The 14,744-nt window shown below is 36.8% G+C and overlaps 1 protein-coding gene across 1 annotated transcript in view; it reads right to left on the reverse strand.

Moving 5' to 3' along the window:
• NIBAN1 (niban apoptosis regulator 1) overlaps positions 1-14,744 on the reverse strand; it is a 55,385-nt gene that overhangs the window by 11,867 nt on the left and 28,774 nt on the right. The window contains exons 6-7 of the mRNA XM_070941057.1: positions 867-982; positions 573-677 (exon numbers count right to left, since the gene is read on the reverse strand). Of these exons, the coding sequence (XP_070797158.1) occupies positions 573-677; positions 867-982 (221 nt within the window). The remainder of the gene's footprint in view (positions 1-572; positions 678-866; positions 983-14,744) is intronic.

The raw sequence follows: 14,744 nt of genomic DNA on the forward strand, positions 1-14,744 counted from the left end.
CATGACCCCGGGGCTCTGCCTAGCATCTGAATTTTGATCATGTGACCATGGGGATGCTGCAATGATTGTAAGTCATAACACTCATAAGTCACTTTTTCAGTGCTGTTACAACTTTGAATGGTCACTAAATGAACTGTTGTAAATTGAGGATTACCTATAATCTTTGTCTCTCAGTGGCTATTTCCAGCTGCAACACTTCTTGATAGATACTAGGTTCCAGATTAAAGAAAGAACAAATGGTTTGGAAATATTTAGTGAAAAGAAGTCTGAGTTTTGCCATTTGCTAGCAAGGAACATCTTAGAGGAGTGATGGTTTTAATGTTTTCAGCTAATTATATTTATAAATAAACTGCTTAAATTGAAACATACTATTTTTTAAAAAAGAAGGTAACATCAATCTTTGAAATATTCTACTTTTCAAAAATTTGAAAACAGTCTCCTTTTTTTTCAGCTCAAGACCTATTAACTTCATATACACATCCACATTGAAAAGAAGTGGTTGTTATCAACTTATGGAGTTTTTTTTTTTTTTTAAAGAACTTCCTGATCAGGAAATATAATATAGTACTTACACCAAACCATGCCCGCTTTCGGTCATTTCTTTTTCCTTTCATTTTAGGGAGCACCATGCTCTGAAGGCTAGATAGAAGCTCCTCCATCACAAGGTTGCTAAGAATCTGGAAAGAGATAAAATTTAATAATTTTTTCTTTAGCCTCAAAAGCACACAAATTGGTTTGACCTGAGAATGGTTGAGATGAACATCCTTTTCATAAAAATATTTCCATAAAGAATGGATTTCTGTCAAAAAGAATGGAAGACTTTTCATAAAAGTTTTCTATTCCCACACTTCCTGATGTGTAATTACCTGATTTTCATTTCCTATAATCATTTCCGACAGTCCATAATGGCCTTTCTCCTGACGGAAAAACTGGACAGCTTCTAAAAATGCTTGACTTTCAAAGGAAGGCTGTTTGAAAGGATCTGAAAGACATAAGAAACAACCAATTTGGATAAATAAATGTGATGTTGGTTTTCTTTCTCATAGTGTTTTAATGAAAATAAAAACCTTGAATGCTTCTTTAGCTTCATTCTGGATAGCCGTAGCAAAAGCACTTAGATTTATATACCACTTTACAGTGTTTTACAGTCCTGTTTAAGCTGTTTACAGAGTCAGCATATTGCCCCCCAGCAATCTGGGTCCTCATTTTACCGACCTCGGAAGAATGGAAGGCTGAATCAACCTTGAGCCGGTCATGTTCGAACTCCAAACTGTGGGCAGAGTCAGCCTGCAATACTGCATTCTAACCACTGCGCCACCAGGACTGCTATCTGGAGTTTTTTGCAGTTACTTGTTTTTTCAGTTGCTAGATGTGAAATAATTTTGATAGGCAAAGTCTATTATGAAACCAACCAGACAAATAATGTACCAGCTCAGCCTTGGCATCTTGCACCCATGTTTAACTTGTCATTTGTATGTGAGAGCATTCCTCTAGCATCTTCTCTAAGACGGTTTTTTGTTCTAGGAAAGCTTTAGGAGCAAAAGCCTCAAGCATGCCAGATCAAAAGGATCCTGATATTAATATATCATTTAATTGACTTTCATTAGATTTGAAATTTATTATTTTAATTGTACAACCACACAGATAAAAAAAAACTTTCTGACTACCTGGATCAGAAATCAACGTAGATATCTTTAATTTGACCACTATATAGCTGTTAACCTCCAAAAACTCCTCACCAAAGTAATGGAATAATTCTAATAATATAAGAAGAAGAATGCATTCTAGACAGCATGTACATTTCAATGTAAGCAAGTGTAAGTTGATACAAGTTGGCACAGAAATCCAAAATTTCATTTATTTATAGGATCTAGTTATGGCAGTGAGTGACTAGGAGCTTTTCCACATTGTTTGAATCCTACACATAAACTGGTTGCAAATGAAGTCGATGGAACAAACCCTTTCTGAATTTCAACTCCTTCCTCTATTTTGGTGATATTCTCGTGAAGGCTTGCTACTGTACAGTTTGTGCTTCAACCAGGATTCTTTCTGAAACTAGAACGTGAAACTTGAGAGAACTCTGGTCAATTTCATCCAGTGTCTTTTTTTAAAAGAAACCATCCTTTCTCTGCTGACCTCTTTAAAAAAATAATAAACGTGATTTCACTGATCTGCTATTAAACCTATAAAAAGAAAGGGGAGGGGGATTCTGCCTTTCGGAGCAAGTAGTCCAGCAAAATGGCCACCAAATGCAGAGAATGGGTTCTGGAAGGCATGCCTGCCAGAGTACACATTAGCCAATTTGAAAGGAGGCCTTTGTTGAGGATGGAATGAGGTTGAGCAGGTGGACTGGATTGTCCCACTTGAATTGTAGAGGAGGATCCTTTTGTTGCAGAACCAGAAAATTCAGGTGACTATCACCATCCCGGAAGAATAGGGGCAGGTAAAAGATGACATCATCCATCCCTTTGCTCTCCAAATAGTAATGAAGCTCAAGCTCATGCTGAGGGAAGCAGGAAGTACAGATCAGCCTCTAGAAAAAGATCTTAGGGTCAAAGTGGACAACTCAATTATTTCATGCTTGGAAGCCTTAAGAAAAGGAGTGAAAATATAATTGTTAATACTGCACAAATCTATGATAAGAACACATTTCAGAGTGTTGTGTAGCTGCGCTTAAACATATTCTGTAAAATATATCTGCACGTTTACATGAAAGGGCAATCAAAATGATTAAGGAGTTTCAGCTCCCTACAGAGAAAGATTATTTCACTTAGCACGAAGGAAGAAAAGGGAAGATCTGATAAAAGCATATAAAAACATGAAAGAGAAAGAAAATGTGACTAAAGAACATTGATTATTCTCTGACTGACAGTGCTAGGACTTCAGTTCAGGCCTTGAAACTTATGCAGAAAAAACTACTTTTCTTACTAGCAGAGGGAACCACTTTTTCCTAAAGTGCACAGTTGAACTGTAGAATTTGATAGAGAGAGTTCTGATAATAGAAATTTGGATAATTTTTAAAAGGGTCTAGACACATTTGTGAAGAATGAGGCTACAGTAGCTACTAATTCTGATATTGGTTATTCATTGCCTCTTCTATCAGAGGTAGTGTGCCATGAATACTATAAAAAGAAAGTAGGAGAAGACTATCATATCCATTGTTAAATCCTGCGAGGCAGACACACTCATGAAAAAGAATCACATGGATTTCTGAAAAGGGTAAAATACAGAAGTTTGACAGCCGGCTTTAGAAATTCTTAGATTAATGTACATATAGCATAAATAATCCCAAATTTATTTGTCACATTTCTTTTCTTCCTGAGTTGAGATGTCTTTTTTGCAATGATGCAGTTTCCATCCCCAATTAGCTATGGGAAAGAACAGGGATGTCCCACATGGCTCCCACTATATTGCCAGTAGAACTGTTAAGCAAATATGAGATTTAAGTCTTATTTCTGGGCTCTGCATTTCCACAAACATATAGCAAACACTTGGTGTTTGATGCTGAAGAGGAGAATGGAATGGAATTGATACACACACATACACACATATGTACATATATACATATAGATGTCCTTGTCTTATGACCACAACTGACCCCAAAATTTCTGTTGTTAAGTAAGAGTGTTGTGAGTTTTATCCCATTTTATGACTTTTCTTCCCACAGTTGTTAAATGAATCATTGCAGTTGATGTTAGTAACTTAGTTGTTAAATGAATCTGGCTTCCCCATTGACTATGCTTGTCAGAAGGTCGCAAAAGGTAGGTGTTCATATGACCCAGGATACTGCAACTGTCATAAATACAAGTCAGTTGCCAAGCATCCGAATTTAGATCATGTGATCATGCAGATGCTGCAAAGGTTGAAACTACAGAAAATGGTCATAGGTCACGTAAGTTTACTAAGTGAACTGTTGTAATTCAAGGACTACCTGTATTAGGTTCGGGAGGGGCGGGGATGGCTGGAAGCTTCCACCAAAAGCAGAAAAGAAGTCAGATGAAGACCCAGAAGATTTAATCATTGCAGTGGTAGGACTAACATATTTTCAAATTGAATTGTGATGCTCATTCCTAACAAGGGCCATTTGTGGAGTGCTGGTATCTGAATGCAAAGAAGATACAACATGCTCATCCCTTCTGCCTTAGTCACTGTCAATGGGTCTTGTCGCGCATCCACATGCTTTCAGAGATAGGAGTAGCACCCTTTCTGAATCCTAAAATGGCAGGGGGGCCGGGATAAAGAAAAGTAGCTTAGTTAGAGAATATCATTGTTCACTCTCTGGGTATTATGGCAGATTCTAAACACTAGCAGAGCCAAAGATTCTTTTTACTTCCTAAAGGTTCCAAAGGAAACTGATTTGAAATGTTACGAGGCTCATAGTCTCAAAGGCCAAAAATATCAATTTTGTCAAGGCCAATAGAATCATCAATGACTAGATTCACTTGTAACTTTGGGTAATCAGAATGAATAAAGGTATTCAAAATGCCTATTATAATATCACTAAAATGAAGGAGTTTTTGTTTTAGTTTTTCTGTAAAAATAGACTAGCAAGCATTTGGCAATATAGTATTTTTGGAATAACCCTTACCAATTGGGAATTCATTCTGTCACCACTGAATTTAATCCAAACAATCTTCCATAACATTATTCTCTACCTCTTCTAAAAATTGGAATAAGATCCTAAAACTAATCTTTGGAATAACATAACATGATTATTTATTGTTTTCATTAGCTGATTCTAATAACCAGGGAACGACTAAAATTTATTAGCTTTGCCTGCTATATAGCACAACATAATGACATCATCATTCCACAGGGATGAGACAATTATACTTTTTCCTTTTTGGGGAACAAACTATTAGCTTGATACAGTACAATGCTAGCAAACATGAGACTATTTTGTGGATTGTGGCATCTGAACCAGAACTAAGCATATTATCTGCACAGATTAATGAAAAAATTAGCTACTGAAGAATAAAAAAGGATCCTGGTATCAGAGTTTGTTTCAATTTATGGCTTGAGAGATACCATGATCCTAAACTCCTATACCATGACCCTAAAGTTTGTTCACCCATGATTTAGTGTGACTCTTTTAACATGTTATAATTAAGTGATAATTCTGCTGCATATTTGAAAGTCTCTATTGTAAAAGCAAGAACTTTTAGACAACTTAAAGATTCCCAAGGGGATTTTCCTAGGATGTCTCATCAAGCAAGGTAATCAACTGATACGGTACATTAATGAGATTTCTCTCAGAGACACTGAACGTCTTCTATTTGTTTTTGGTAGTAGAATAGTATTTTTTCTGTACAAAATCCATATGGATAAGCGAGGGATCTTTATTTATAATGAAAGTGAAGTATTCATGATCTTTTCTTTGCACTCATACAGAAGGGGTTTGCCTCTATTTCTATAATTATTGTTGCCCTACTTTCCAGTCTAGTCTACAATCCTAGCATTTTTTGGTGAAATTTCAAGTACTAAGCAGACCCTGCTTAAGATATTTTTAGTATCAGCCAAAGTTGTCTAGAGGCTGCCACTGCTATAACAAGGATAAAGATTCCCTTGAATCAAGCTTAACATTGGTAACTGCATTTATGAACTTTTCTTGCCAGCTTTGTGGAAGTAATTGCCACTGGATTGTTCAAGACATTTTTGACTTTCCAGTCTAGCCCACAAACTCTGGAATTCCTGGATTCCTGCATTCAAACATGCATAAATATATCCCAGATATCCAAAATAAATCTAATTCTCTCACAGATATGTGAGAAGCGATTATTGTAATATATAAGATGTTGATCGTTATGAATGCTTTTGTGTTGCAAAATCTTTCTTGGAGACCATTTTCACAATGTAAATAGACAAATGAGCAGGAGAATCATGTGGTCTTATCTTCAGCATGAATCCAAGCACACAAGAAATAATAGATATATAATGCAAACTTAAGAAATTTTTCATTTGGTTTCATTCCGCTTTGGTTTCTTTCCAGCTACGAAAGACAATAGATTTGAAGATGAAAGTAAAAGTCTGAAACTTGAATCCAATATTACTGTAGCTTTCATGGTAATTACCTTAGTAACCTTCTGAATTGCTCACTCACACATATCAGGGAGGTTTTTTGGAGCAACTTTGTTACTGTCCTTTTCAGTGGGAGACCAAGATTTCAAAACAATCACCTGTAGAGGTGACTGCAAAATCACCAAAAATTATTTTTTAAAAAATCCTTCAGATGTGTCAATCTAGTGGAAGGGACCACCTTAATATCCTGCATTTCAGTAAAGTTTCTAAATTTCAGCAGATCCAAGTCATGCCAATTATGGATCCTATCTATACCCAAATCTTTGCTCTACCATTTAGTATAAAAACTATATCAGCATGCAAACTGCTGAATGAGTAAAATCAGATAGCAAATGGGACAATGCATTGCATATAGATTTAATTCTCTCCAACACAAGAAGCCCAGAGAATCCCTCCATTATGCCTAAGATCACTCTGGCTAGGTCAGGAAGGGAAGTGTTTGTGAAAGAGAAGAACAACAAAGATGATTAGGGGACTGGAAGCTAAAACTTATGAAGAACGATTGCAGAAGTGGATATGTCTAGTTTAATGAAAAGAAGGACTAGGGGAGACATGATAGCAGTGTCCCAATATCTCAGGGACTGCCACAAAGAAAAGGGAGCCAACCTATTCTCCAAAGCAGGACAAGAAGTAATGGATGGAAACTAATCAAGGAGAGAAACAACCTAGAACTAAGGAGAAATTCCCTGACCATTAGAACAATTAAACAGTGGAATGACTTGTCTTCAGAAGTTGTGGGTGCTCCAACACTGGAAGTTTTCAAGAACAGCTATTTGTCTGAAATGGTATTGGGTTTCCTGCTTGAGCAGGGGGTTGGACTAGGAGACCTCCAAGGTCCCTTCCAATTCTGTTATTCTGTTTTCCTGTTAAGTCCAGTACACTCCCCATTTTATCTTGAACAGAGACTGATCAGGGGACCCAAACAAGATCACCCATTGTAATATCAGTTCCCCTCCAAAATCCTGCTCTTCTTTTCCACCTTCTCTCTTCTGATTTACAGAACATTCAAAAAATTAGATCTTCCTTTTGGTTTTTGTTTCATCTTAGCTCAGTATGATATAGTCAAGTTTACTTTCTTATGTCTTTTCTGGTAACTAATTAATCTTTCAGAGGCTGGGTTTCATTTTTAATCAGCCAGCACTAAAAGCATTAACCTTAAAACTAAATGGCAAAACAGTCATGCAATGCTTTCCAGCTTTACAAATGTCAAAACACAATGCAAACATCACAGAGGAAGCAGTGGTGCAACCTGTTGGGCAACTTGCAAGTAAGAAGGAAAACTTCAATCCATGTCTGTGTAACCTAAACCCAGATGCTTAGACAAATAGACATAGAATACACTGGGCTTTCTGTCTAGGTCTCTCCTCCACAAATGAACCACTGTGTGAAATAATAAGTCCGGAGTTAAAAAAAATAAGCCTTGCTCTGCTCTGCTGTTTATTTATCACATGGAAATCTGGATGACAGTCTGTGGGTGTGCAGATCCATTTTTCCTGCTCTTCAGCCTCTCATTTTCCAAAATGCTACAAGAGAAGAAAGGACTGGGTTATCCAATAGATTGGAGTGTCCAATTACTACACTCCTGCAGTAGTGAGAACATTATTTCCTCCATTGTATATAGAAAGATCATTGCAAAACTCAGAGCTTCCTGAAATAGAAGAGGAAATGTTTTTGGGTCCATGAACCTACTCCCATAATTCTGGAGAAATAAGAGCTATGAGCTGGCATTTAAACATTCAACTATCTATTAGTCTTCTTTGCTTCTCAGCAAACCATGCCAATGTTGCAATTACTCCTGTTCTTTATTCTGTCTGCCCTCCCCTTTTTATTACTAGTTCCCTCTGAATAAGAATCAGGACGTCCAGTAAAAGTATATCAAATTTCCATATTCTTGGCTTTAGGAAATCTAGAGTAATAGGATAGTTAACTAGTTATCAATTAGTTTTAATCACTAGTTTTAATAGAATAGTCTAAAGGGTCATAGCAACAATTAGAGATAATTATTTATGTTGGAGCAGATTTGGACATTTTCAGATGGTAGGAGTGATGATAAAATGGCTTCTGTATCTTATCAAGTCATGAAATTGCTACTCTAGCCAGTTCCAGGAAACAAATCAGTTTCTTATCTCCAGCCCAGAGGCTGGTGCTTTGCTTCACAGCATCCAATTTAATTTTATGATTAAAGAACATTGAAAAAAAGATAGTCAGGGACATAGATTCTTACTGGCACCAACAAGCCATGTGTTTACAAGTTGCCTATTCAGGATGAAGATGTATCAGGTCACTTTCATACTGGGCAACACAAACTGTGCTTTAACTCTCTAGTTGACAGGTGTCAAACCCATGGCATCACGTTGCCATCACGTGACATTTCATAGCATTTTCCCCTTTGCGGAGCTGGGGTGAGTGTGGCCTGCGTGTGACACGTCCGGCCCACGGGCCACCAGTTTGACACCCCTGCATAGTTGCTCTGAAATCAAGGGAAGAAGTGACAAAAGACAAATAAACTCAGTTAAAAGAGACAGATATGATGAATCACCAAACCTATGCACTGCAATTTCAGGTTACACAGTCCATCTTTGGAGGAACAGCATCAACTGGAATGGGATCCATCCACGCACCTCTCACATAGCAAAAAGGAGATGAAATGCCTCAACTGTACAACAGAACAACCATTCCTTCCTCTCTTAGTCAATGTGCTTGCAGGAGTATCAATGCCCCGCAAATATTAAACAATTTGTTATCTTTAAAATACTATTTATAAAAGTCCAATGCATTTCCCATGGACTATCCAGTGATATTTGCAACAGACACTTAAAATATTTGTTATGATTTCCATACTATAAATAAAAAAGTGGAAACGGATTTAGCTGCTTCACAGCACTTAATACAAGCAAAATTTGAATTTCTAATTTGGAGCTTAGTCCTCATGCTATACTAGCTTCTTAAACAGTCTGCCCCCCCCCCTTTTCTTTTTAATCAAACTTTGGTAGTCAACTCATTTTTGTGCTTAAATCATGTAAACTAGAACCATAAGCTATAAAAGGAAACAAGAAGACTAATTGTATTTCATAGCTCTGGCCCACAGGCTTTGTTCCTTCCATGTATGATGCCATGAATTTTTCTTGTGCTTCTTGGAGTTCAACCTATAGGACGGTATCCTTGTAGTTAAACTTTGTAAGTTAAAGACATCATCTGGCTTTCCAAAGATAAAATTAGAATCCTAATTTGTCCTGTGCAATTAGATTGGAAAGGGAGCACAGTGGCTCACGTGGTTGGGTTGGAGATTAACAAGCCCACATTCGAGACTTGAGTGCTGCTGCGTAGTGGGGTGAACTCCCATCATTCACTCCAGCTCCTTGCATGGACATGAAAGGAGCCCCCACAGGTGTCTCTCAGGCAATGGTGATGTCATTGGCTAATCTTTCAACCCGAAAGCACCTTGAATAGTTCCTATGACATGAACAGGATAGGTGATTAGGGAGAATTATTCGAAATTTTAAGATTTTTGTACTCTAAAGAGTCCTGTTAGGAAAACTGGGAATCAAGAATACTGTGTTTTTTTTTAAAACAAAATCAATGTTTTATTCTCGTAGAGGGAAGTTTTTAAAAAAAGTAGGAGAAACTATGGAGTATTCAGCAAAAGATGCAAACTCCAGTTATGTACATACATTTACAAAAGATTATTTTAGTTGAGAATCCAGCTGCATTATAGGAAGTCTTGGCTGCAATCATTTCCCCGTTTTTTACTTTTAATGTTGGAGAATTCTATAGTGTTCTGAGATTTAATTTTGAATAGCAGCTTTGTGGTTCAGCATCTGACTACAGTTTGTTAACCTGGAAGGCTGATTAAGAGCAGATTTTTGGAGAGTTTGACTTTTTTTTTTTAAGAAGCTTCAATGAGTATCATCTATTGTTAAGAAGAGCTGACTTGCTTAAGAATGCAAAGAACCAAGACTCAGAGGTTTCCTTAGCCACATCATGTGATAGAAAAGCTGCTAACCACCAACAGAAATTAGATGAGGTCACTTCCAAACAGGATACAGGCCTGTATTCATATGCTGTATTTATAGCCACTGAAAAATTGCATACTTCATATGCAGAGTTACACATTATTGAATACAAATGTTTCAGATTTTGATATTTGCATGAACACTTTCTAATAATTTGCAATAAGTGCTGCCTAATTTCTATTCTGGAATTTTCCAAAACCTGGTGCCCAAAGTAATAAATATGAATGCATTTTAGGAATTAAATCTTTTAGTTCCACAATTTCAAGGGCCCAAGGATGATAACAACCAAATGTACCATAGAAATAAATCTCTCCAAGAATAAATCCAAGAATAAATCCCGAAGTGAATATTTCACTGTTTCCTCTTGAGATAAAGCATCTGAAGAATTTTAGTCACGATGAAAGAGAAGTTTAGCAAAATTTCTCAAGAGAAGAAATACAATTCCATGAATAGCTTTTACCTCTGAAGAATTGGTACAGTATCTTTAAAATGCTCTAGAAATTCTAATGTTAACCTATCTAACAAATTATTTAATTTTAGATTTTTATCCTGTCTGTCTTCAATCTCTCAAGATGATAATAGAAGGCACCTTCAGTTTTTCCTCACACAACTGGCCTGAGAGAAAGTACTTGTCTAAAGTCCAATGAGCTCTGAGGGTTGAAATTGGCCTTGGATTTTGGTTTCTCTAATCTTAATTCAACTGCACCATACTAATTCTCAAGTCAATGCTCACAAAAAGTCTGTAGGTATGTATAGCACCACGTACTGTAGTATTTGGAAGAATGACTTGAACCAAAGGTTAACTGAATTAATCAAGTAAACAGAAACTCCACACTAAAATAATGCATACTTACAGAGCACATAAAAATCTACTTCTTCCGCATATGCAATAAATGAACTTTTATGCCTCTAGTACAGGTAGTCCTCAACATATGACCACAACTGAGCCCATAATTTCTGTTGTTAAGTGAAACATTTGTTTTTTCATCCCGTTTTATGACCTTTCTTGCCACAGTGGTGAAGTGAATCACTGCAGTTATTACATCCATTGTTAAGTGAATCTGGCTTCCCTATTGACTTTTCTGGTCAGAAGGTCGTGAAAAAGGATCACATGACCCCAGGTTGCTAGGCAACTATAATAAATATGAATCAGTTGCCAAATCTGAATCTTGATCATATGACCATGGGGATGCTGCAACCATCATGTGAAAAACGGTCATAAATCTCTTTTTTCAATACCATGCATTGTAACTTTGAATGGTCACTAAACAAACTGCTGTAAATTGAGGACTATCTGTATTTTTTTGCAGATAAGAAGCATGCATGAAGAATGATAGCCATGGCTGCTGGAAATTTCAGTCGACATTAGCCATTCTTCTTTATTATTAAATTTATATGCCGCCCATCTAGCTGTTCATTATGTTCACTCCTGCATATAATATAAGGATTTATAGCCCAACCTGATCTATTGTGAATATGCTACTGCACATGATCTGTTTATTCTCACTTTGTTCCTCCATTCATGCAGGTGGACAAAATTAACCAAAAAGGGAGATCTTATTTGGGGATCTGACTTTAGAGATCTTTACTTTTTGCTTATGTGCAATCTTAATCTGTTTAGGAACAAAAACCTACATGCCAAATATAGATACCACATTGAACCTTCGTTTTCACATTATGCCATCTGAAATCCATTGATTCCAGATATGACCAATCCATGCCATGCTATATGCACTTCCCATTTTTCTGGGGAAATAATATCATATATCCTTGCCATTACTAGATTCTGGTTATAATTTCAAACATTTCAGCCAACACATTAATAAGAAGTAGGTCTGGGAGGAAATCTAATCTTCTGCTATTGTGAAGATCTTTTTCACCTTTCACTTTCAGAAACGCTACAATATTGATATGCAACATGACTGAGCTATAATGGGAATGTTTTGAGCAAAAGCAAAGCTGACCTTCAGCCTAATTATTTCCTACAGTCTTAACAAATTTTGAACTTGTTCTTATCAAATCATATCAAATTTAACTTGCTTAGAATTATCAGACTGGCATATAAAACTATAATGCCTCTCAAGGGAACACAAGCTATAACAGGAGGGCTGGGGGTGTTAGCTGCAATGTGTCTATACTTGCTACAGATAACTGTTTAGCTTTTAAATAGACTTAAGATTTTATTGGTGCTAGTTATTTTCCTGAGGTAGCATATCAGCCTTACTAGGTTCACCAGACAGGAAACGCAACCAGATGAGCTAATTCTATTTTATTGTTAAGTTACATTAGCAGAATCTTGTAAATCTGAAACACAATTCTCTATCTCACCCCAAGCTCCTTTACAAAACTAGGGAGGGTATCTTCTAAGTTCCTTGCCCCACCCACATTCCTGTTGCAGGCTCAACTGACTTCTCTCCTGGCTGCATCTTTTTGCCTTGTCTCCCAAGGTCCACCTCATACATAACCATCCTGAGGTAATTGATGCCAGAAAAGGAAATCAGTCAAGGCACTGCCATCTTGTTGCTAGATTCCATACCAATCTTCAGTTAAAAACATATTGCAATGAACTTCCTTCCTCAAAACAAGATCACATGATTAAGTATGCTGAAATGTCACTTTGTGCAACAAATATATCATAAAAAGCAAAACAAAAGGCACCTAGAAACATCTAGCCTAGAAAATCTTTAATTCAATGTATCCAAATGTTTAATAAGTGAGAGAACTTTCTAGAGTATGGTAGTTCCACCCTTCTGACAAGAAGAAGTAAGAAGAGGAAGAGAAGGGGCAAACATTTCAGGAAAGAAATCCAAAACTGTTCAAAGATTGAAAACACTACTTTGTTCATTTTGCAAATACCCTATTGTCCTCCAAACTGATGGTTTGGAATTCAATTTAAAACAGAAACTACCAAGAGGATTGCACGCCTGGAATCAGTTCTGCCTTTTGAGCAAACTAAAGCATTACTGAAGATCTAGAGTCACAGAAGATTCACAGCGTGCCAGGAAAAACTGAGCCCTTCTATTACTTTCCCAGGACAAAACAAAAGGTATTAGACTCCACACAGATGATTTTATTACCGAGGTTTTGAGAAATGAATAAGAGAATTATAAGCCATGAAATGGAAAACTTTCCCTTTAAGAATGCTTTACAGGAAATTGACTTCAGCTGACTGCTTTACCAAACATGTTCCCTGAAGCTTACAGATTCAATGGTTTGCAAAATGCCAGATCATGTGTTCCTCCTGTGGGATTTGCAGCACCATATGTAGACTTGGACTTAATCTTCCTTAACCTTTTGGTGCCAAATACACTGTATATTTCACAGTTCTGCTTACAGAACTGTAGCTTGGAAGGAAAGGGCCTCATTCATGAAGAGGGAAGATAAAAGTGGTAAAGGAAAATATTCTGGTTACCACTCCTGAATATCAGGCCTCGAGATTTTTAAAGCATGTTTTGGCCTGCCATGGAGGCCAAAATTTACATCCAAAATTTAAATCATTTACATCCTGACACTGACCATGGAGTGAGGGTTACTCCTTACACTACCAGTTCCTTCCACCAATTCCACTAGAATTGTGATGTTTTGAAAATCAGTCAATACTTGATAGACATTTCAAAATACAAATGAAATCATCTGAGGGTAAAATCATCTCAATGCTGAAACTTGAGTGTGTTACCCTTTTGCCATATGTTGATGACAGAATGCACTGTGACTGAGATCATCTCAGTTTTATGTTCCAGTCTGGGTTTCCCAGTTGGTTTTTAAAAGGGCTCAGAAAGAATAGTGTTTAGCTATTTGCCACCACTTATTCCCCATTTGCCTACACAAACTAAGAGAGGCTTCCTCAAGCCAGAAAGAAAGAAGTTGAAACAGCTAAATACACATTTTCCCTTTGCCTGGAGAAGTGTAAGTTTAGCTATTTCAACTTGCTCCCCTTTTTTCCTACACAGGCAAAATGGGAGAAATTTAATCAAATGGCTTAATGCACACTATTATTCTGCAAATCCTCCTGATTGAAAAAAGATGGAAAAAACTTTCTTAAAAGCTGAATGGTCAGGGAACAAATCAATCCAGGCATTTTTTAAGAGATATGGCTAATTTCTCTGCATGAGAAAAACAGGAGTCACATATTCTCTGTCAACAAGTACAGCAGGCTTTTTCTGGGGAGTTTTAACATAACTGTTATGCAAATTTCAAATGCATATGAAAATTGTTAAAGGACAATAGTTGGCATTTTTTTCTCCTTTCTGCTCTTTTGTGATATGCAGTATATCTGTATGTAATTTAGGAAATTAAAAGCATATCGGGCTTTCTGAATAAGAGTATTCTACGTTTCAACATAATGTTCAGAAGTAGCCACAGCATTTGGAGGTCTCATCAGAATGACAAACCATTGTGATGTCACAGTGCAAACTCTACTGCTTCTCCAGTATCACCTCTTTCTGGCAAATCTTATGCTCTGAAGAGCCAATAAGTAAGAAATGAGAAAGTATTTTCTCTAATGTTAACAAAGTTAGTGTAATTCACTTTGTCAGGTTGGACTTTTGAAGCTCCAAACTACACTCTTATAGCAACTCTACAACTCTCTTTCCTGTATGGCTAGGCAAAATGACAGGGTAAGGAAATAAATTATAGGATTCCTAACCCAGCTTT

This window comes from Pituophis catenifer, unplaced genomic scaffold, assembly GCF_029215685.1.
Source record: "Pituophis catenifer annectens isolate HBS135680 unplaced genomic scaffold, rPitCat1.0.hap2 SCAF_3, whole genome shotgun sequence".
In the NCBI taxonomy this organism is placed as follows: Eukaryota; Metazoa; Chordata; class Lepidosauria; order Squamata; family Colubridae; genus Pituophis; species Pituophis catenifer.